General features: G+C 48.8%; 7 protein-coding genes across 7 annotated transcripts; 5 read left to right on the forward strand and 2 right to left on the reverse strand.

Annotated features, from left to right (window-relative positions):
* Window positions 1-1,906: 1,906 nt before the first annotated feature.
* Window positions 1,907-3,164, forward strand: BKA55DRAFT_725992 (ornithine decarboxylase antizyme-domain-containing protein; the record flags this gene model as incomplete). Its single annotated transcript, XM_046201125.1, has 3 exons — window positions 1,907-2,054; window positions 2,130-2,592; window positions 2,643-3,164. The coding sequence occupies 3 exons, from the start codon at window positions 1,907-1,909 to the stop codon at window positions 2,848-2,850; spliced, it is 819 nt and encodes a 272-aa protein (XP_046051281.1). The 3' UTR covers window positions 2,851-3,164.
* A 21-nt stretch (window positions 3,165-3,185) lies between these two features.
* BKA55DRAFT_612235 (uncharacterized protein) lies at window positions 3,186-5,162 on the reverse strand. Its single transcript, XM_046196667.1, has 2 exons — window positions 4,819-5,162; window positions 3,186-4,766 (listed from the first exon to the last, which is right to left on the reverse strand). Exons 1-2 carry the CDS (start codon window positions 4,939-4,941, stop codon window positions 3,246-3,248), a joined length of 1,644 nt encoding a protein of 547 aa, XP_046051282.1. The 5' UTR covers window positions 4,942-5,162; the 3' UTR covers window positions 3,186-3,245.
* A 114-nt stretch (window positions 5,163-5,276) lies between these two features.
* Window positions 5,277-6,947, forward strand: BKA55DRAFT_564846 (uncharacterized protein). The gene is made up of 2 exons (XM_046192512.1): window positions 5,277-5,598; window positions 5,661-6,947. The coding sequence occupies exons 1-2, from the start codon at window positions 5,479-5,481 to the stop codon at window positions 6,744-6,746; spliced, it is 1,206 nt and encodes a 401-aa protein (XP_046051283.1). The 5' UTR covers window positions 5,277-5,478; the 3' UTR covers window positions 6,747-6,947.
* A 1,808-nt stretch (window positions 6,948-8,755) lies between these two features.
* Window positions 8,756-10,715, forward strand: BKA55DRAFT_726001 (uncharacterized protein; the record flags this gene model as incomplete). Its single annotated transcript, XM_046201126.1, has 2 exons — window positions 8,756-9,409; window positions 9,445-10,715. 2 exons carry the CDS (start codon window positions 8,756-8,758, stop codon window positions 10,252-10,254), a joined length of 1,464 nt encoding a protein of 487 aa, XP_046051284.1. The 3' UTR covers window positions 10,255-10,715.
* Window positions 10,716-15,272: 4,557 nt separating this feature from the next.
* BKA55DRAFT_327536 (guanine nucleotide binding protein, alpha subunit) lies at window positions 15,273-16,935 on the forward strand. The gene is made up of 5 exons (XM_046185702.1): window positions 15,273-15,516; window positions 15,579-15,763; window positions 15,878-16,035; window positions 16,097-16,355; window positions 16,414-16,935. The coding sequence occupies exons 1-5, from the start codon at window positions 15,399-15,401 to the stop codon at window positions 16,756-16,758; spliced, it is 1,065 nt and encodes a 354-aa protein (XP_046051285.1). The 5' UTR covers window positions 15,273-15,398; the 3' UTR covers window positions 16,759-16,935.
* A 1,903-nt stretch (window positions 16,936-18,838) lies between these two features.
* On the forward strand, window positions 18,839-19,888 carry BKA55DRAFT_507720 (metal-dependent protein hydrolase; the record flags this gene model as incomplete). Its single annotated transcript, XM_046187361.1, has 1 exon — window positions 18,839-19,888. The coding sequence occupies one exon, from the start codon at window positions 18,839-18,841 to the stop codon at window positions 19,886-19,888; it is 1,050 nt and encodes a 349-aa protein (XP_046051286.1).
* Window positions 19,889-20,363: 475 nt separating this feature from the next.
* Window positions 20,364-20,987, reverse strand: BKA55DRAFT_688724 (camp-regulated phosphoprotein/endosulfine conserved region-domain-containing protein; the record flags this gene model as incomplete). Its single annotated transcript, XM_046199259.1, has 2 exons — window positions 20,364-20,789; window positions 20,952-20,987. 2 exons carry the CDS (start codon window positions 20,985-20,987, stop codon window positions 20,364-20,366), a joined length of 462 nt encoding a protein of 153 aa, XP_046051287.1.
* Window positions 20,988-22,113: the final 1,126 nt, after the last annotated feature.

Consider the following 22,113-nt stretch of genomic DNA (forward strand, 5'->3'; position numbering starts at 1 on the left):
CATACCATTGGTCTCGTGAGTAACATGATGCGCCCGGACAACGCCGGGGATCGAATTGAGTATCTCAATTGTTGATCATGTCTCTGGCTGCAGCAGAAATGCAGCCAGACATGGATGTTTTTGGTGATGGTCTCGGTCTGGATACATACCCGATAGAAGCAAAACGCGGGGTTGGGTAGTGGCACCACCACCATGGGAACCTAGCACATCCACCAATCAACTTACACGACAGAAGGGGGTTAATTAGCCTGCTTGGAGATGCACATGCGTAGAGTTGGTCGAGAAAGTGTGTATCTTGGAATCAGTTTCTTCATTATTAGTGGGCGAGAAGAGAATCATGAATATTTAGAGACCAATTTGGGTCACAGAATCATGATCGAATCAGGTGGTACGACGTGGAAGTTTTGATCAATAAACTGGGGTTTGTGGGTAACAAAAAACTGTAACGGAGCCAATATCATGCAAATCCGGAAGAAGCCAGCACGCAATGTGTCTGTCATTGACAATTGTGGCACAGCGGCAGCATCCAAAGCCGAATACAGTAATTGCTGTACAGTAGAATGCGAAACTGAGGCGAGTAGGTTGTTGTGTAAGCGCTTGAGGAACCCTTATTGTGAGATGATTGCAGAGGATTCTAGACTCTTCAGGCATGAGTGGCTGACACATTCGACGATCTGTGTGGGACAGTCTTGGAAACGTTGTGTGTAACGGTGCTGAGTAACCAAGAAGAATACGTGTGGTGTCTTCTGGGTCAGAAACCTTGAGACCCTTACATCAGGGAGAGAAAATAAACTGACCAAAGAACATAAGTATTTTCGTCACTAAGGACTGTAGTACTAAGTTTTCTGCCATCCCCTAGATTGTCTAGGGAGGCATACCGACCTATTAGATGAGGAGATTGAGGAGTAGCTTGGATAAGCGGGAAGTCAGTTCCTTCCTGTGATAATCAGCATCCTCAGTTTAAGACATTTTTACACACCAACGGGCTCAGTTCAGTCACTCTTGTTTGGATTAGACTCGTGGTCAAGGACAATCAAACCAGGCTCTTCTTTCCACTAAAGATATGCACGTACAGGTTGCTTTACAGTATCTCAGTTACATTTGCAGTTCGACCTCTGCATTGTTACTCTGCCAGCTGGCGTCTATCAACCAGTAGACTCGGCCATGTGCTGCGGAGGCGTTCGCATTAGTGCGAGACAGTGCGCTAAGTTGAGAGAATGCTTAGCTGAGATGGATTTATATCTGCCAAGAATGAGTTGAAAATAGTGATGATGATCATTATCATGAACTTGCTACCCATATGAGTCAATTCCTTTGACAGTGAATCTATAGAGTCTAATCATGTGATACCAAATGACGATATCAACGAGCACCCCAAATTATTTCTTTCCATTTCTCGAATTTGGTTGGCCTCGGCTTAGCTCATATCAGCGGCTGCCAAGATAAGATAGTCGCACTGTACTTGGCCATGAGGTGTTACCCCGGCTGCAATTGTGGCAACCCCTTCCTCCACTGTGGACTGTGGACTGCCTGTGCACAAAATTCCAGAGCCTCAGGTGAGGGGTCCACCTAAAACGCACTGTTCCTTGTGCCCCGAGCGCCCCGAGGTCACCAAATTCCTGGGTTCCTCTCCTTCCTCGTTCTTACTTAACCTCACCGCTGCCCAAACACCAGACAGATCTTAGGCTTACATCTACTCATAACGCATCCAAGACATTCTCCACAACTTACTCCTCCACGTTCGCCTCGAAACAAACAACATACAAATTCTTTAAAAGGATTTCTAAACCGCTGGTCTGAAGAGTCACATCACCACACGCTATCAGTCAACTTCCGCCGATCAACAACCTCGACCCTTACCCAACTTTGTCAACTTTTAGTCGATAACCCGGAATCATCATCAGAAATGGCGCCAATGAATAATCAGAATTTGAATTACAGTAGTAATTACGGCGAGGCCGCTGCCCAGAAGGTCAATGTCCTTGCCTCTTGCTACCTCGTCGACTCTGCCGCCAACCTCAAGGGCCTCCACTACTGCACTACCGGGGTTGCAGGTATGTTCTCTCCTTTCAGCACCAAATCTTATCACAATACTAACTCTACTACAGGGGCCGAGTGGTATTCCTGAGGTCCCTTCCTCAGGACTACCCTCCCCTCCAACAAGCCCCCCCTCGCCGCACTAACCTCGTCTAACGAGCTCGCCCTTCTGCCCAAGAGCAAGAAGCGCGAGATCCCAGGCCGGCGCCTGGGTCGACGAGGGGGGGCAGCACTTTCGATCAGGGAAGAATGTGAGAGATTCTTTTGCGAGTCCATGAAGGCGACTTTCCACGGTGAGAGGAATTCGTCCATGAATGGCTCCGGCCTGTCTGGTGCTTTTTTACCAACGCCGCCGTCCGATGACCGGCTTCCCGAACACTTCAAGCCTGTTTCTGATGACAAGCTATCTGCCTACAATATTACCGCTTGGCTGGAGATGTGGGACTATGCCGGCGGAGCGAGCTTCCGTGCCTTTGTTGCTGATGACGGAGAGGAGAAATCCCTCTTTGTTTTCTTTGATATCGAAGGCGTACTTGGCCGAGACCTGAAAAAGGCGTGAGTGATATTGTTCCCTAGTCTCTGTAGAAATGCTAAATTCTTGGTAGTCTGATGGCTCTTATCGAACTGGCCGACGGTCCTCTGGACTGTGCCCACATTGTCACTTGCATAGATAGACGCATCCCTGCGGACGACGTCCACTCTTTGACCAAAAGTCTACAGTGGGTTGGCTTCGACATGGTTACTCTAGACCACTGGGCTCATGGTCTTGATGTCACGAGCAAGAAGTGGATGTTGATGGGTATGGAGCTATAGGTATCGTCGCTTTCCTGTCTTTTGTGGAGTTAGGGAGTGGATGTATTTCCTTAGTTTCTGTTGTGTCATTTTTCGTTCGTCGGTGTTTACCAAATTTTGTCTGGAGGCTCTCTCGGCGGTTTGCTCTGCTATTCTTGGAGAGATCTGGCAGCGTCGGGCGTTGAGTCGCAGAAAAGTTCAACAGTCCCAGGGCTTTTGGCGCATCTCTTTTCTTTTCGTTCACGGATTTTAAGGGTGTAGGAGCTTATAGGTGTTTTTGTCATTCTGAAGCTTTCACGGTGATGACTTTCAACGTAGTACAAACCTGCTAGTTAAGATAATACTAAAGCAATCGTGTGCAAGTCAAAATAGTGTCTATTATTTGTTGTTTTGTTCTATCTTTGATGGTTCTAAAATCATTCATCGAATTGTCTAACTTTGAGACCCTTTTCCTTCAAGTAGTCCTTAACCTGTTTGACGGTGTACTCGCCGCGGTGGAACATACCGGCTCCCAGAGCAGCATCCGTAGTAGTTTTCTCAAAGACTTCTTCGAAGTGAGCCGGGTTACCAGCACCGCTTGAGGCAATGACGGGAATCTTGATAGCTCCCTTTACCTGGTTGATGAGCTCGTGATCAAACCCACTATTGGTGCCGTCTTTGTCAATGCAGTTGAGAAGGATCTCTCCGGCTCCCATTGCTTCAACGGCCTGTACAAGCTCGACAACATCCATGTCACGAGTCTCGCGACCACCTTTGATTGTGCAAGCGTACCAACAGTACTCCTCGCCCTTGGGACCAGGGAACTGTGTCTTTATGATGTTGTGACGGGTGGCATCAGGCTTGGGAACATAGACACGCTTGGGATCTATGCTCACAACAACGGCTTGGTTGCCGTAGGCGCGCGAGATCTGCTCAATGGCGGTATTGCCGAAGAGCTTGCGGCCTATAGAGTAGTACTCTTCAGCAGCAAGAACGGCATCGGAGCCGATTGAGACCTTGTCAGCGCCGGACTTGAAATACATGGTAGCGATCTCAAGGGCTGACACCTTCGTGCCGTCAGTATCCACGGTGTCACGAATACCACCGCCGATAGTCAAAGGCACAAAGACGGTGCGAGACGTTTGACGAAGAATCTCGAGCATGGGGAGATCGGCAACAGGGCAATCTCGGAAAGAAGTAATGTTAAGGAAAGTCACTTCGTCAGCGCCGGATTCGTAGTATTTCTTGGCCATCTCAACAGGCTTGCCGAGATTTCGCACGTTGCGATCGTCACCCTTCTCGCGAACATCGTACTGATCACCCTTTGTAACGACCAAGTCGCCCTGGTCGTTTGTCCTCACATCTAGGCAGGCTATGACTCGCCGTGTTAAGCTGTCCTCGAACTTGACAGGCGCACTGGCGACAGCCTCATCAACCACGGTACCAAGATTCTTTGCGCCTTCACCTGTGAGGAAAGCCCGGATGGTTTTTAAACCTGCAGTACCGGACTTTTCAGGGTGAAATTGGGTTGCATAAATGTTTCCCTTCGCAATGGCGCCTACAAAAGTCTCGGTGCCATAGGTTCCAGTAGCGACAGTCCATCCCTGAGACTCAAGCTCGCCCGGCTTATAGGGGCACTTATATGAGTGAACATAGTAGTACTTTGAGTCCGGCTGAAGATCGTACATGGTTCGTCCACCTGTGAAAGCATTGTTCCACCCGATGTGGGGGACGGATTTACTTGAGTCTTCGAAACGGTCCAAGGAAGCTGGAACGACTCCGAGGCCGGGGACGTCGGGGTCCTCTACAGAACCCTGGAACAGGGCTTGTAAGCCGACACAGACACCGAAGAATGGCTTTCCATCAGCAATGTGCTTTCGAACTGGCTCAAGATAGCCGGCTTGGGACAGTTGGGATAGACAATGGCCAAAGTGGCCGACACCGGGGAGGATGAGTTTCTAAAACGCATCAGTCATGATGAACGAGAAATTGAAGGAAGAATTGCCAAACCTCTGCCTTCGGAACGTCCTCCGGTGATCTAACCCATTCAACCTCGTAGCCAGACTTCTCAATGGCATTTACCAGGCTCCTGATGTTGCCAGCGACATAGTCCAACAGGTGAACAGTGGGCATCGTACCCTAGATATGATGGTAAAGATGTGAAGAAGATAAAAGTATAGAGACCAGATGTTGCTTTGAAAAGATTAATGGCCACTGATGTAACACGATGTATGTCCAGATAATTGTAGCGATAGATGACCCTATATCAAGTCCTGAGGTGTTAAGAAAACGTCAAGATAAGTGTGACTGTTTCAAACCCAATGAGACTCATCAAAAGGTTGTAACAGCGATAGCGGGGCAGTCGCGAGTCACAGAAGCTGCCCCGCCTGATCCCTGTAATTCTGTGCTTTTTCAGAAAGTGCCGCTGTTGACCGACTTCCAGACCCTGGGACATCCCCCAATTGGCAAGTACCTTAACCAAGCTAAAGTTTCGCGACTGAATGTTTGCAGTTTGTCAACAAAGCTATTACTGACTTTTCGAATTTTGTCTCCTTAGGTAGTGTTGTGTTTGTTTTTATCTACGAAGACGATCAAGTCATAGGAGCGCAGCATTCTCATATTCTTTCTTAAGCATCTAGTGGCTTTCCCGGCAGATTTTCTCATCTTACTATGGCTTCGTTGGACGAGGCAAGATTGGCAGACAAGGCAGCAATTGTCAACATTGAGGAACAACTTGAAAGGGATGAACAAGAAGAGTGGGAATACGAATATTCAAACACCGAAACAGAGGTACTGTTTTACCTTGGTCTCAAGATGCCCGTTGTACGCAACCAGCTGACTCCTTGTCAAAGACATACTATTTGACCGTCGATCTTTCATTTCCTGAATTTAAGGACCGACAGCCAAGAGCGCCTCACCACAGCCGAGGCGGGTATTACAAAACCTGGCTTGATCACAATCCTAGTTTGAGAGGTGTTCATGCTGGGGATGATAATGATGACGATAACGACAATGAGCCACTCCCAGAACGAGAGGCGGACGACGACGAACCTGAAATCGATCCGGCATTAAGCAACGACAAAGACAAAGGCAAAGTAATCGATAGAGACGAGGCAGAGGACGACACAAGAGACGATGTGGATAAAACACGTGATGGGAATGAAAATATCCAGATCCTCGAGCTACATTCAGAAAGGCCGGTCATATCATACAAAGGGCGCACATTTGAAGGTTCGTGGGCGGAAATCATTGGCACCGAAGCTATATTTGCAACACGCGATAGCGATCGCCCCCTTCCCGCTCTGCGCCATCTCGATGGAAATATTGATTTTCTCGGTGCATGTGCGTCGAGGATCGCGACCAAAGAGACTGTTGTCAAGCCAAAAGTTATCAGGGAGGATCCATTAGCCGCTATCAGGGAGGAATGGAACATTCGAATTCCTGTTGGAAAAGACAGGTCAGGAGAACGAGCTGAGCAGACACGATTCCTAGAAAACTTGATGGCGATCAAGAAGAGGAACAAGGAGAAGGATCAGGTCACCGTATGGGCTAAGGACGGCGAGGGTCAGGACTTCAAAGACAACCGAGATCCTGACTACAAACCTAGGCGAAGAAGAAGGTTACTTAATGAGGATGGAGAGGAAGTCATTCCAAAACGCGAGAGACGACGTGCAAGTGGGCGTAGGGGTGGACGTCCCAGACTTCGACCCGGGGTTAGTCGTGGGCGAGGTACAACGGCCCTAACACCATCGACAACTAGAGATCTGGAAAGGACTGGGAATGAAGGCAATATGTCAACTCCTACTCCAAGCAGATGGAATGAGCTGCACGGAAGAGCGGATGAATACATGGACCATTCTGACGACGAGGATGGTACGGATGATGATGAAGAAGAAGAAGAAGATGACGATGATGAGGATATGGCAATGGCAGATTGAATGGAAGAAATAGTTGGAACCCCAGAAGATGGAACATCTGGTTGACATTTAGCGCATGAGATTATGATACCCGTGGTGCACTCTCGCCTAGAAAGAATATTAGGACTTCTTCTACTCCACGTCTCTGGTTCACGTATTGAGCATGGACTGAGCATCTTATTGTGTCAGGTCGTAGCCATCAATATAACGAGTGTGTTAATGGTGAAGCTGCAAGGCTGACGTATGCTATACTTGAAGATCGCACGAGGTTTGCGATCAAGTTGCCATTGGCTGGTGGATCTTGAGGTCAGCCTTATGGGAGGAACTCCGAATGCGAGGATCCATCCTACAAAGTTACTCATAATTATGTGGCGGTGATAGAATTGGTGACTTATTGGGCAGAGATCTTTCGTTAAGCAGGGTCTCTCGATCAATCCATCGATTCCGCGATCTGTTCAGGGTGAGAACTTAACCCCGGAAAGTCCGTGTACACGATACTGCCAATTGCGTGATGCAAGAGAGTCTTTGAAAATTCGGAGTCTCCTTGGCAGGATCAAGGCTGATCGAGGGCAAATCAAACTGTCACTGTCGATATCACAAAACTCGTGCTGTGACCTTGTAAATTGATGAGTGATCATGAGTCTACCCCTAGTGTCTTTGATTTTCGCATTTGTGACTACGAAATCCAACAAGTCATTCACCTGCAGCTGTAGGGACAAATTGAAGTACCGTGACTCGCAGACACAAGAGTGATCGTGTCACTCAGTACCAGTTCCCCCACCTCTCTCGCACGTTTATATGTTCTTTGCCGCAGATGCGCATCTGTTGGGGAATTGTTTATTCTGACGGTGAACCAGATGCTGTTGTCTTTCTTATAGATCGTGAGAAAGACAGTAGAAGGTGTCGTACTCGGGACTGTAAGTGGTGGGTACTTTACCTGGTATACAACATGCCCTGGTCACTCTGGCTGGGTTTCCAATCTTTCGGTCAACAAGTGGTAGATACTTTATGCTGAATGGGAAACAGGGCGGGTTTGAATGTATCCGTTACACGATCTTTGAGCCTGTCGGCCCATTCCAGAACTGCAGACTGGGGTCCCAGATGGATCTTGGAGGCTCAGAAAGGGCCCAGCAAGAGGGGAATCCTGTCTCTGTTGCGCAAAAAGAGGGGTCCTTGCGCTAAAACACGATCAAGGAACAGCCCGGACAGGGCTGTGATGTCGTTTCTTATTTGCCCCAGCGGATTCAGTCAGTACGCAAGGTGCCCGAATTTTAGACTGTGAAGAATGTAACGCAGGCGTGAAACATTGGTGAAGAAGCTTTACGAACAAAATCTAAATTCGTGACATACTTCTCACTATCAAGAAATATTTGTCGGCAGTTCAGTAGTAGACACTTCCACTTGAGGCTGAGCAAGAGATCTCGGTATGGAGCATCCGTGAATGGATATATCCGCTTTCCATCTACCCCAGACTTGACGTATTCGTACTCGATGCCCAGACCATAACCAGCCATCTATCGTCAGATACAGCAGAAAAGGAACGCTCTATCAAGTACACTCTTACAAGCCTGCAAACTGTATACTGCAGTTCCATTGCCTAAAGTGTAAAGTATCTGTACCTGCATCCCCACCACCCTCCACCGATTACGTCTCACCAACACTCCGCCAATCGATACCCTTGCCCTGCCGTCAAACACGCAGCGACCAAAAAGTATCCCGTTCTAGACTATGGCGCGCGCTTCTTTTCTTCTGTTGACTTAGCGGGAGGCTTTGTCCTCCTTCCTTCTTCTCTTTCTCCATCCTTTACCCTGGCCTTACTCCTCCTCCCAACGACATGCCGCGAGCGGTGTCGTACTTCTCTCGTTCGTTCGTGATGCTCATATAGCCGGCCTATCCTGTCTTATTCTTCTTCCTGGCCTTACTTCGATACTCCCGTGGCTTGTCGTCGGTCTTCGAAATCGATTCTGTCCAACTTAAGTTGCTGCGCATATTACCTCCATGGGCCCTTGCTGCCCGTCATCGCTACAACCATGATTTGGTTACGCCGCTTCACCATATTACTATCTTTCATGCTGCTTATCTCCTTTGGCGCATGGCTGCTTCCTCGTATACTAGACCCAACGACGAAAGGTCCCGAGAGGCGCGCTAGAGATCGACGATGGGTGAATAGCAGCCCGTACTTTCTGGATCGTCAGGCCTGCCGCTGGATTAGTCTGTGCGGACTACATCACTTGCGCAGTGATCCTGCCTCTCGTGGGAATAACGAGGACGAAGAACCAGAATGGGGAGAGCTCAAGCGCCGCTCTCTAGCTTGGGAGCCTGATAAGATTCCCCGTCAGAATCACAAGAGAGATGTCAACCAACGACGCAGAATTCTTCGCGATATTCCTGACTATGTTACAAAGCATGCACCGTTAGTTCACCTCTACTCTGGGGAAGAGTTTTGGCCCTCGGATATTCGTCAGCACGTAGAACATATGACTGCGTATGCTGATGACGACCCTATCAATTCGACCGAGAAGTGGACTCTTCATAACTTGCACGAGCTGAATAAGTATTCTGGCAAGATCACTCTCCGAAGCGACGATGATGTTGAGTCTCGCCCAAATTGGCTGCACAGCCATTATAACGTCCCCAAACCGTTTCCTGACGACAAAGACAATGATCAAAACAGCGACACGCCAGTAGGAAACCCCGGGGGGAACCCGAAGCCCGGGAGCCTAGCACCTGGTATGATGTCGACAAAAAACGCCCTGTCCATAAGATTTCTGACCCCAGAAATCGCAAATTTCAGAATCGTCGTCGTTCGGAGTCCAATAGCCACAAACCGGATGCCAATGGTTATTCAACAGCTCCTGCAGTACTTGTAGTGGTTGATAAGGGGTCGGGCATTGTTGACGCCTTCTGGTTCTTCTTCTACTCCTACAACCTCGGCCAAACTGTCTTGAACATTCGCTTTGGTAACCATGTGGGTGACTGGGAGCACTGCATGGTACGCTTCGAGCACGGCATTCCCCGTGGTGTCTTCTTCTCAGAGCATGAGGGTGGGCAAGCGTACGCATTCGAAGCTGTCGAAAAGCGCGGTGAAAGACCCGTCATCTATTCGGCTGTGGGCTCCCACGCAATGTACGCGTTGCCCGGAAACCATGCTTATATCCTGCCATTCAAGCTTCTCAAGGATGTCACGGATAAGGGACCTCTCTGGGACCCCTCCCTTAACAATTACGCATACCATTACGACTACACGAAAGAGAACATTCATGATCTGGACGAACAACACGAACCTCAGAGTCTTGTTCCCGCGGCGTCCAATCCTCATGCACCGACGTCTTGGTTCCATTATCAAGGGCATTGGGGTGACGAAGTCTACTCTCTTGCTGACCCCCGTCAGTGGCGTTTCTTTGGTCAGTATCACTACGTCACTGGTCCAGATGGACCTAGGTTCAAAACTCTTAATCGTACAAAAATGTGTCAAAAGCAGAATTGTAAAATTCTCTACAACCTGGATCCAAAGAACACATGGTACTAGCTAGAGTGGAGATTCGCCAGTCGATTTTGTGTTGCACTGCGTGCAACTGGTGGAAGTGCTATATCGATATCATATCCTTGGTTCTACAAGTCAAAACGGAGTTTGACGGAGCAAACCTCTATGCCGGATTCAAAAGCAGCAATACATACGTGGGTGCATGCTTATCCGCAGCGGGTGAACCCGAGGGCCTTGACTGGAAGGACCGGATTCTTCGGCATTTGTTAGATGGGATACGGCGTTACATCAGGGTTTTTTCTCTTGGGATAGATTTCTTTCCCTCGTGTTTGGTTCGTGAAGAACAGAGCTGGAGGTCTAGAAGGTGCACACTGTTATGTTGGATGGGATGATTATGGACCTTTGATACCCAGATACCACTTTTGTTAGATGCCCAACTTAGATACGTCGAGATATTCCTTTTATGGTTATGAAGTATAGAATTCAAAGTATTGGCTCAGCACCTGCATGGTACCAAGAAAGGATCGATGCCAACGTTTAACAAGTGTCACTGTTGTCGAGGATGTGGACCTGTCGCAACCCTTGACGACTGATAAATGGCACACCAGAGATAAAGTGCGGCAAAAACCAGTATAGCTTTTTCACGGTAGGTGGTGGCATACGTCAGTATCTTGAATCTATTTGATACTTGTGTAAACCTCAAAAGGTTCAAAGTGCTGCAGCAGACTCAGCATAAGCTGTCAGGGCTGTGTCGGCCATTTTAACGCATAAACTATGATGAGACGTTTCGCCTGCTCGCCTCCCAACAATAAGCCATAATGTTAATAACACAGGTCCAGTTTCACTTGTATATGCGTTGCAACTGTGATAGCTGCAGAAGAATCCCAGAAAGGCATACATTTGCGCATGTGGCCCTTGAACTCAGTGTTTACATGAACTTGACCATCTCCGCGCCGCGTAGACTTTGACTCGGTCCGTCTTGCGTTTTGAAGGCAAAGAAACAAGTCAAAGGTCCTTGATATACGTAATAGTCGTCGCTCTTGGGCGGAGTTGAGGATGCCCATGCCAGAGCGGTCAAGGTGATGACCAGCACGGGAGTTACCTGGGGGCTTCGTTCGACGAAAAGCCTCCGGTTGTGTTTAGCAATCGCCTCTCGTGTGTTGCAGAGAACACATAGCACCTAGGAGATCCTTGTCAGTGTAGTAGAGTCTTGTATCAGCCCTGGTATGGCATTCGACTTGAGCAACCCATGGTGAGTAAGTCAGCAACATTATTATCTAATGCCTCGTCGTGATTTCGAGAGTCACAACTGCCAAACGAGCCTGGCACAGTAGCCATGGATGTCAATCATAGCCATATATTGTACGATGTATCGATCCTAGCTCAGCAATGCACATATCACTTCGGCCTGGTTTCGGGCGGTCTCTGAGAAGGTCAATGCCAAGATTTTTGACACGCTTTATATAAACTTACAACTACGATTTGTAGATGTAAGGGGTTATGGATTACTCCGTGGCTTGCGTCTGAAAAATCTATTCGTGTCGAGGAGAAGATCCAGAATGGATGTGGCTAAAGATTCGACAGGATCGTGAGACTGTAATGAATCCATTTATCAGCTTGAACTGACCGATAAATACGTCAGTGTTGGGATGTCGTTGTAAAACCATTTATCACGTCTATATTTATGTTTTATATGTAATCAAATACCACAATTAAAGATGCTTGTGCTTGGTATACCCAAGTATTGTCATCACAAAACGGCAATGTCCTGCTGAGGGCAGTGGCTAGAAACTGCCACTCTACAGATACGCAAACTTTAAACATGATGATATTATGGTACAAATAAGGTTGTGCAGGACGATTTAGTTGGCTGGATACGATCTAGCTCGGGCGTGCTGTTATTCAACGGTGCATATAGATAATCGAGATAGCCACAGTATTAAGCTTTGCTTTATTCATATGAGATCTCGCTTGAGTATATTAACTATAGAGTTATGTAGATCGAAGATGAGCCACTGGCACGGTGTTGAGGATTTCTTGACAATCAATTGAACAACAAGTTGCCGTTACTATTTGGTGTTTGGTGCTGTATTGTGTTGAAAGAATGATACTTCAACAGGCCGATGCCATTATGTCTGTCTCTCGGAAGCTCCGTATCCGAGAACAATCCTTGTTATCCCTTCTCCTTTACTGATTGCTCAAACGGGACATGTCAAAAGAGCCAGACCAGAGCGGCTGCGTTGCCCCTGTTTTCCTGCCATCCTTCAGTATCGATCAATGAAACGCAATCAGACGATGCTGATCTTCGTCGGGAATGGGATTGCTCCTATGTAACGTGGCCAGAGCTTTTGCAAGGTCAAGAGTTGTCCCTTTAGGTTGCCCGAGGTCAAGGAGTTTCACTCAGGCACACGGCAGTGGATTCGGTGTGAGAGCATCTAATCCTCTTTAGATGCCGTTTCCGAATTCCTGTTTTAGCGCTGATATTTGATGCTGTTGGTTGCACCTGATTGCCTATCACCCTATGTTCTCTAGCAGTTGGATGTGGTTGAGGTGATGTGTCGTTGTGGCCTCAGTCGGGCTCAATATTGAGGACGTAGGTTCTCGGGAGGTTTGACTCGTCACAAGTTACAGTATGCAGATACATTGCTTATTCTATGTGCCAAGAGTTTAGTCGAGCTCTTTACGTTGAGGCTTGCGAGAACAATACGGAGGCTGAAATAGACCAACTAGGTAGTTATCGGTTATTGGCCCTACAAGATGAACCGCTACTCAAGTGATATGTGCATCATATGTTTTGGTGTCGCTCAGGCAAAAGAATTCCCCTATTGTTTGATGGAGAACGGTATAAGCGAATAGTCCCTGCAACCGTCGACGGAGATGAGTGGAGGCGCAGCTAGGGAACTGAACCTGGCTCCTCGCAACAGGAACTCGAACTCCTGCAAGCCGAGCAAGGGTCAGGGTTGTTTGTATGTGATTCTTTGCCGTGGAAACCAATGAGAAGAGAGCATCGTGATGAGCTGAGAAAGTGTGCTCCGTATCAGAGCCCAAGTTGTCTCTCTTCTCAACGAAGCTCATAATCGAGCTCAAGCTCAAACCACAATGGGCAGATAGTAATAATTAGTGTCTCCGGATGTTTCTCCCTGATGCAGTAGCGCCTATAAGGGTCAAAATTCTTCAACACAGGCGACGGATCGAGGCTAGCAGTGGATGTGGCGGTCTTGTTGAATAGACAGGGGTCCACCATTGCCGCAACCACCAGAGAACTATCCAAGTTCAGTTAGTGTCGATGTTTCGAAGAACAAGCCGGAAATTTTCAGGCGGGATGGATGGTATTTGTTCTTGCTACGGACGGCTGTGAAGTTTTCGTATGAGAGACTTGGATGAGAGTCAGGTAAACCAGGGGCCATGAAAGGGATTGAATCATTCATTACCCGTAACTTAACCCTGTTATCCTTGGTCGCCTTTGCAAGCAAGCTGCTGGCACGTTGAGGAACGGTTGATTCACCAAGACAGAGTCATGTCGATCATGGATGATGGGCGTTTTTATGGCTTGAGTCAGTGTTCGGTGGCGGCCATCAGTCGCCGAGTTATGTATCAAGAGTGTCTAGAACAGCCTGACTTTAAACAAGAACCACATGGCAAGTTTAAGCACGGGCTTCTATGCATATAAATCCACAGCAAGAAGTAAAGACACAGACCAAAATCTGAAGCAATTCTTTCGATAATCGTGAGCTTCATGTTCAGCTTCGACCTTGAAGCGGCAGCACCGGCATGGCCATTGCATGTCACGGCACCCACTCACACCTCGTGGTGGATGGGGTTTATTATGAGAAGCGACAAGCGACGCATCATCTGTTGCTTCCGGTTCGTGGGGATTGAATTGGATTGTTTACACTGGAGAGGTGCACAGGTACATAGGGTACCTTAGTACTGTCTAGGTACCGTGGTTAAGTGGAGGTTTCTAGCCCCCGGCATGTCTCCCAGAGTCGTATCGCAGCTGGAGATGGAGAATAAAAAAGAAGATCACATCACATTTGACATCTCAACCACCAAAAAAGATGTGGTGTTTCAAGGGGCTTTTGGGCGACTTAGTCGGGTGCCGGGAACGGGGATAAACCTGGGAACGACAAGGCCAGGAGCTGCTACCTGCGACGTACCATTTTGGTATATTCCTGTGACTGTTTTGACTTTCTCTCAACTAGTCAATACCTTGAGGGAACCCAAGAAGCTATCGCCGGGAACGGCATCGTTTAGAAGCACAGATTTCATTGGTGCAGCAGCTTCCTTCCGCCGCCCAGCATCCACTCTCACGCCAGGCCCCCATTTCAGTCCCGCCAGGTGCTGGGCGCTGGGCTAGGCCCCCGGCCACTAAATTATGGAGCTGACCTGGCTGTACGTCGAAGTACAGCTCGCTAGCACAGAACAAAAAGTTGGGTATCGAGACCCTGCACCTTTGCGATAAGCAGCTAACAGACGGGAACCCCAGGGAGCTGTTCCTGCTGTGCCGTTCCGTTCAGTGCCCTGCCCTTGGCCTGGTCCCCAAAGGCTCATCCCGTCATAAATCGTACAGTGACCTCAAGTCAAATTAGCTTCTTTTTCTTTCGCCCATGCCCATGCCCATGTCACGCCTGTCATGGATGTTGTCGTTAATTAATAAATGACCCATCTCTTCTCTTCTTCCCTGTCTCAGAAATACTCTGGCTTGGCTTGTGTTGATTCGCTCTACCTACTGTGCACAGTCCTTTCGCTATCCAGCTCTATCGACTCTTTTCCCCTCCACACCAAACATACGCAACTTAAATCAAAGGCACTTCTTCTGAAGGAACGGGAAACGGATTGCTCTCCTGTCGAGACACTTAATCTTACCACCTACGTCGATACCATCGAGGCTCCTTCACTCGCATTACCCGCACCGATTCTCATATCGAATACATAACTCAAACCCCGAGTATCCGGCCGTTTTCGCGACCTCGTCCGGCGACTCGCCTCATGCTCTTGTAACAGCATTGACCTCAACCGATCTTTAAATATCTTGCTTCAGCTTCTGTTTGATCTGTCTCACTCTACTCGCTTGCGATAACCGAACTGAGTCCCGACTCCATCGAAAGACGGCATCTATTTTCGGCTGTCTTACATCTCTCCTCCAGCCAACCTCACCCTACGCCACAATTCCACCTCAAAACCCCATAATGTGCTTTGGAAGCCGGGACAAGGGTGATCGCGGCCTTGCGCGATCTCGCGATATCGACAAGCAGCTTCGTCAGGATGAGAAGAAGCTATCCAAGGAGGTCAAGCTCCTCTTGCTAGGTAGGAATGGTCTGGCCGCGCTTTGGCACAAATGAGACTGACACGCCATGCGCGCCCAACAGGTGCTGGAGAATCTGGAAAGTCGACTGTTCTCAAGCAGATGAAGCTCATTTACTCTCAAGGTTTCAGCAAAAATGAGAAGCTGGAATGGAAGCCCGTCATCTTTAACAACATCGTTCAGTCTTTCAAAGTTATTGCCGAAGCAATGAACGAGCACGACCTCCAATTCGACACCCCTGACAACGAGGTAAGTCAACTCCTTCTTTCCCACTATGATTGCCGAAACCACTATACTATTGCGACGAGAATTTTGAGTGAGGCGGTTGAGTGAGACATTCCCAGCAACTAACACATGCTACAGAAACATATGGCCCGCATCCTTGTCGACCACGAAATTAGCCCTCACGAACCTATGCCTGCTGATTATCTTGAGCCCATCAAAGCCCTGTGGATAGACAATGGTGTTCGAGCGGCCATTGGGATGGGCAACGAATATGCGTTACACGACAACCTGACCTAGTACGTATTGCATCATGGCATGATTACAACATGAAATTCTTGGCGCTAACGTATCCCAAAGCTTCATTGAGGACATCGACAGACTCTGGGGAGAGGACTACGTTCCCGATGATCAGGATCTTCTTCGTTCGCGATTGCGAACTACTGGTATCACAGAGACCATCTTCGATCTCGGCCAACTAACCTACCGAATGTTTGATGTTGGTGGCCAGCGTTCAGAACGAAAGAAGTGGATTCACTGCTTCGAGAATGTCAACTGCCTATTGTTCTTGGTCGCAATTAGTGGTTATGATCAGTGCTTGGTTGAGGACAAGGATGGGGTCAGTAACGAACAAAACTAGACAGCAAGCTACGAATCACCTGCTAACAGTGACACAGAACCAAATGAATGAGGCACTCATGCTTTGGGAGTCGATTGCCAACTCCCATTGGTTTGCCAGATCAGCGCTGATCCTCTTCCTGAATAAGATGGATCTGTTCAAGGAGAAGCTCCCCAAGAGCCCCATTACGAATCACGGGTTCACCGATTACCACGGACCTAAGGACGATTATAAGGCGGCAAGCAAGTATTTCCTGGACAAGTTCAAGGCCTTGAACCGAAACACCGAGAAGGAGATTTATGGCCATTTCACCAATGCTACCGATACGAACTTGCTCAAAATCACTATGGCCTCGGTCCAGGACATGATCATCCAACGCAACCTCAAGCAGCTCATTCTCTAATAAAGCATATTCTCGACTCGGAACTTGTCATACGGAGACACCCGATATTTATCAAGATATACACGACTATAATGGGGTTTGGACATTCCCCGGGCGATAACTGGGCGACTATACTTCAGCATCATGTCTTCACATACCAGCATCTGGTGAAGATATATCAGTGCTGTCGATCAGGACTGCTTTACTTTCTTCTTCTGGATTGTACTTATTTTAACCTCGTTACCGACTCGGGCCAGTCAAACTTGTGACATGTTCACATGCGCTCTATATATCCCTCTATGCCAATTCACCCAGTTGTCGGAGTCGCCTGGACTCCTCTCACATGGATGCAACACAAGACTTGATTGCCGCCCATGGCAATACTGGGATCATGGTCGGAAGACTTGCCCGGGCCGCAGTGCATAAGTCAAAGCAGTCAGAGACGAGTCATGACTCGCCAAGGCAAAGTCACCAGGCGCATCAGGCAGCAGTGGAACGATAGCGGAACGAGCGGTTTGACCGAATTGTGTTTTTTGTGCATTGCATTGCATGATACCTAAGGCGTACCAGTGGATTCATTTCGGTGTGTGTGTTGTTCAAATCGATTGTTCTAAAAGCAGCAGAGCGGCGGCTAGCCATCCCTTATTTCTTTTAGTGCTGTTAATGAGGCGCATGATATAAAACAACGAGGGGACTGATCGATTGATCGATTATGTACGAATAGATTAGAGTGACATGGATAACATAACTTGATACTCAGGTTCAGATCTTTGGCATCAAGCCACACGTTGTGCACTTATTAACACCGTGACACAAATCTCTCGCCTTGCCTCTGTTGAAGAAACATCTATATGCTATGGCTTTGACCTGGACCTTGACAACAGCTGTTGCATATCCGCGGCCACATGGCTGCTCGGACCATGTGTTGTGAGGTGTTCGCTAATGTTCGCTAATAGAGGTGGAAATTCGATCACGATTTTAGGGTCTCGTGTTTTCTTTTGTCTCTGGTAGGTTGGCTGTGTTTGAGATTAATGCAGAAGGATTCAAAGAAATTGTCCATGGAAGATGATGGTGTATGGATCATACATAGGTGACAAGGGTGTTGGAAGTATAAACTGAGACTGACCTGGGTTGTGATATTAGATTCTCGGGGTCGATTTGATTGAGAACTGCCCCCCTACCTCGGCATTGAGCATGCTGCTGCGACACCTTTGTATCGAGAATATGATGATATTGAATGATGTGTTCCCAGGGCCTGGTTTTAGTAATGCGCCTAAGGTACGTAGGCCAGCATACCAAGATGAGTATAGACAGGCAACTTGGATATGACTGTTTGGCATTTAGGTATAGGAGGATTGCTGTGGTTGTGTCATGTAAGGAACCAGTGTTGATGGACTTGTTGAAGCCGTGGGCTTAGTAATTGAATCGGGTATATCACTCTCGACCGTTGAATGGGTAACTTGTTATGGCATATCTCTTATAATGTTTGTCCCAAGTAACTAGATCGCATCTTACAGTACCTCGTCTAGCTCATTTACACGCTCCTATCGCAGCTCCATGAGCGGGTCAGCACTCTGTAATTCATAAGTTATGATTGGTGCAGGTTTATTAAAGAAACTGTGATTTTGTAACTACAAGCAGAACGAAAGAATTGGATTTCAAAGTTTTGTTCATCTACCAAGTAGAGGTAGAGCCTTGTATACCTACCTGGGGTAGGCAATCAATAAACGTGAAGCCATCCATAGGTTCGCCTGTGAGGTATAGTATTTGGATGTGCACTGAGAATTCCCTTACTGACATGGGGTTGAAAAAAATACACGGTATACACTACCTATGTTGCAGTACCTGTACAGAAATATCATTTGACCTAAAGATTGGATAAACCAGAGTACCGTAATACAAAACAACCTATTGATAGCTTTAGCGCCACTGCAGATCGTTGCGGTTTCATTACAGAGTTCTTGTGCCACTTATTTTTGTCCCCCGCACCTTGACAACTTCAACAACTTTTTCTGCCTCCTCCAGTCAACCTCTCGTCCTCAACCTCATACACAACCACAACCTACAAAAGGCGTACATGCTCCGTCGCCTCTTCACCACCATGGCCGAATCAGCATCCAAGCGCGTCAAGACCACGGGCAACGGTCCCCTCATCGGCACTCACAATGGCCACTTCCACGCCGACGAGGCCCTCGCCGTCCACATGCTCCGCCGTCTTCCCGCCTACTGCGATGCCTCCCTTGTCCGCACCCGCGACCCTGCCGTCCTGGCTACCTGCCACACTGTTGTCGACGTTGGCGGCGAGTACGACGCTGAGAAGCGCCGTTTCGATCATCACCAGCGCGGATTCACAACTACCTTTCCCGGCCGCCCTACAAAGCTCTCCAGCGCCGGTCTTGTCTTCCTGCACTTTGGCCGCGCCATCGTTGCTGAGCGCATTGGACAACCTGAGGACTCTGCCGATGTTGAATTGATCTACAAGAAATTGTACGAGAACTTCGTTGAGGCCCTCGACGCCCACGACAACGGTATTTCTGTTTTCGACCCTGCTGCTATCGCCGCTGCGGGTCTTGAAAAGCGCTTCAGCGAGGGCGCCTTCGGTCTTGGTGCCATGGTCGGACGTCTGAACCCCAAGTGGAACGACCCTACGCCATCTGACCCCGCTGAGGCTCAGGCAGCTGAGGATGCCAAGTTCAATGAGGCCAGCAACCGCATTGGTGAGGAGTTCGACCGAGATCTCGACGGCTATGCCGGTTCTTGGCTCCCTGCCCGCACCATTGTCCAGGAGGCCTTCACCAAACGCACACAATACGACGAGCAGGGCCGTCTTCTTGTCCTCGAGGGCCAGTCTGTTCCCTGGAAGGACCACCTCTATACTCTCGAGGACGGTACTCCTTCGGTGCTCTACGTTTTGTACGCTGAGAAGCCTGAGCCTGGCGCCAAGTGGCGCATCCAGTGCGTTCCTGAGAGCAAGGACTCTTTCGTCAGCCGAAAGCCCTTGCCCGAGGCATGGAGAGGATTCCGTGATGCTGAGCTAGATGGCATCAGTGGCATTCCTGGCTGTGTCTTTGTTCACGCAGCTGGCTTCATTGGTGGCAACAAGACATTCGAGGGTGCCAAACAAATGGCGCTCAAGGCTCTGGGGGCTTAAAAAGAGCATCACCATCTAGAAACCAATGGGTGTATGAACATTTCTACGAGACCACGGACAAATACAAAATTTCCGGGGAATACTACACGCGAAGACGAAAGGGGAAAAACAGGGAATGGAAATAGAAAGGATGCTTCTGAAACAAAGCAGGTAGCTAAACGACCAAATGAACATGATAAACATTTGCGGAGAGTGTGATGTTTCGCCCTGCCGCTGTCAAACAACCTATCCGATGATTCCAGATCGAGATATGTCCCCCCCATGTGTGCGAGCCAGATTGTCTGCCAATTCCCAAACGCCAACTGTGCGATCCTCGTAAGTCGTCAAAACCGATTTCGCAATCCACTGCAAGCCCACGCACAAGGCCTTGTACAAAAGAAACAAACGTTTCATGTTTTGCGAGACAAAAGTGAAAAAGACTCTTTCTTTGTTCCTGCTCCGCCGCACTTTTCTTTTACCATTCTCACGCAACGCTCTATCGTCGGATTGGGATGCCCTCACCGCCAGCGGCAACAGGCTCAGGTATAGCAGCGTCTGTGCCCTTGAGCTTGTCGGCGTCATTACCCTCGGTCTCGTCGGCGCTGGTCTCGCTCTTGAGGAAGCTGCTCTCCTTGATAGGGCTGCCAGCCTGGATGCCGGGCACGGAGCCGTGGTGGGCGTGCTTGGGTACGTTGGCTCCGGAGCCGTTCACCGGGGAGGAGAGGTGGGGAATGTTCTCGGGGACCGGGTGCTGAGAGCCGACGGCACCGGCATCAACGCCGTCGCCCTTGCCGGCCTTGGACATGGCATAGTCGCCCGAGTCGAAGTATTTGCGGTCCTTGAGATGCTTGGCGAAGTGGTCGGAGCGAGAGGGCAGCTTGCCGTAGAGGCGGAAAAGACGCTGCTCCTCGGGAGTGAGTGACTATAACGTGGGGCCGGCGTCAGCAAGATATTCGATACGTTTGAAGATCGTGTCGGTGTAGATGTTGCGGAGAGGGATTGGTGTTGACGGATATCATGGTCATCGAGTCATGCATGGAGGGGAGCTCGAATCGCCTGAGGTTGGTCTCCAAGGGCGGCTTACCTTGACGTCGACCTTGTTCTTCTGATGAGGGTTCATAGCGAAAGAAGTACTGCTGATATGCTCAGACCGGGATCACAAGTGACGTGAGGATCGAGTAGAAGGGCAAATGTGTGCAGTGCTCTCTTGGTATTTAGACAAGTGAAAGGTTCGTTTTGAAAGGGATCAAGATCGAGCGAGACTGGCGGGGGGATTTGTTGGAGGAGCCACAGGGTCGCAGGTGGTAGCAGTAGCGGTAGCGGTAGCAGCAGGGGATTAGGGATTGGTGATTGTGCCTGATTGGGGGGCTCGAGAGCAGTTGGGTATGATGTAGCTGAGAGCCTGAGAGCTTTAGTGGGGTTATAAGTTTCATACGAGTTACAAGGATGCCCGCTTGTTGCTTAGCTGGGCTGGGTTGGTGAGGTGTATGAAGATAGAGGGGCGGCTGCTTAGCTGTATACACGTCATAAGCGCATGGGGTGAAACGTGGACAGCCAACTCGATTTTGATGTGTACCTCTATTTCTACGAGGCTCGTGTTTATCTCTTCATGGGGATGATCCGTATCTACGCTTATCTTTTCTGAAAGAGTGACAGCATGTGCGTTCTCTGCTGTCCCATTTCTTTACTTTCACGTGTCGATTCAACTACAGCTTCACTCTCCAACGGCCAATATCAGCGCGTGATAAACTTACTGTACATGGGTGGCGACGTCAAATACTCAACTTCCATCAAGCTGCACCCGGCAACACAGTATCATCGGGTAACTACAGCAATGCAAAGATCCTCGCTGCATAAAATATGTCCATGCCTTTGCCCCAAGGATGACGGTGACCCATGCTTCTTTGCTTCCTGGTTAGGTATTGCTTATCCAGCAGAAATCGCAACAAGCCTTTCACATATAGTTTTATGGGTCGATAGTGAACTGCACGAAAGAACATTCTCACCGGGGTATCGAGAGTGACATTGACAGTACCCCGAAGTCACCAGGATCGTCAGGGCGACTTACTTGTCCCCGGATAGCTTGCATTGAAGTTAACATTCATTGATACCCAGTGAAGAATCAAAAGCCGCGGTCTCTGGGGTCAGATTGGGAGCCACAATTGGGCTGCCATACAGTGGCACTGTCAGGTATGCTGTGCTCGGAAACACAGCTTGTTGGGAGATGGGGTACGGTTGTACAGATG

Source organism: Fusarium redolens, assembly GCF_020744475.1.
Source record: "Fusarium redolens strain MPI-CAGE-AT-0023 chromosome Unknown BKA55scaffold_6, whole genome shotgun sequence".
In the NCBI taxonomy this organism is placed as follows: Eukaryota; Fungi; Ascomycota; class Sordariomycetes; order Hypocreales; family Nectriaceae; genus Fusarium; species Fusarium redolens.

Excerpts from the sequence above, each read along its gene's own strand:
- BKA55DRAFT_612235 (XM_046196667.1), bottom strand. The coding sequence starts at position 4,941 with ATGCCCACTGTTCACCTGTTGGACTATGTCGCTGGCAACATCAGGAGC. Across the intron at positions 4,767-4,818 it reads AGGACGTTCCGAAGGCAGAG|AAACTCATCCTCCCCGGTGT; the intron begins GTTTGGCAATTC and ends GATGCGTTTTAG.
- BKA55DRAFT_564846 (XM_046192512.1), top strand. The coding sequence starts at position 5,479 with ATGGCTTCGTTGGACGAGGCAAGATTGGCAGACAAGGCAGCAATTGTC. Across the intron at positions 5,599-5,660 it reads ATTCAAACACCGAAACAGAG|ACATACTATTTGACCGTCGA; the intron begins GTACTGTTTTAC and ends TCCTTGTCAAAG.
- BKA55DRAFT_327536 (XM_046185702.1), top strand. The coding sequence starts at position 15,399 with ATGTGCTTTGGAAGCCGGGACAAGGGTGATCGCGGCCTTGCGCGATCT. Across the intron at positions 16,036-16,096 it reads TTACACGACAACCTGACCTA|CTTCATTGAGGACATCGACA; the intron begins GTACGTATTGCA and ends CGTATCCCAAAG. Across the intron at positions 16,356-16,413 it reads TGGTTGAGGACAAGGATGGG|AACCAAATGAATGAGGCACT; the intron begins GTCAGTAACGAA and ends ACAGTGACACAG.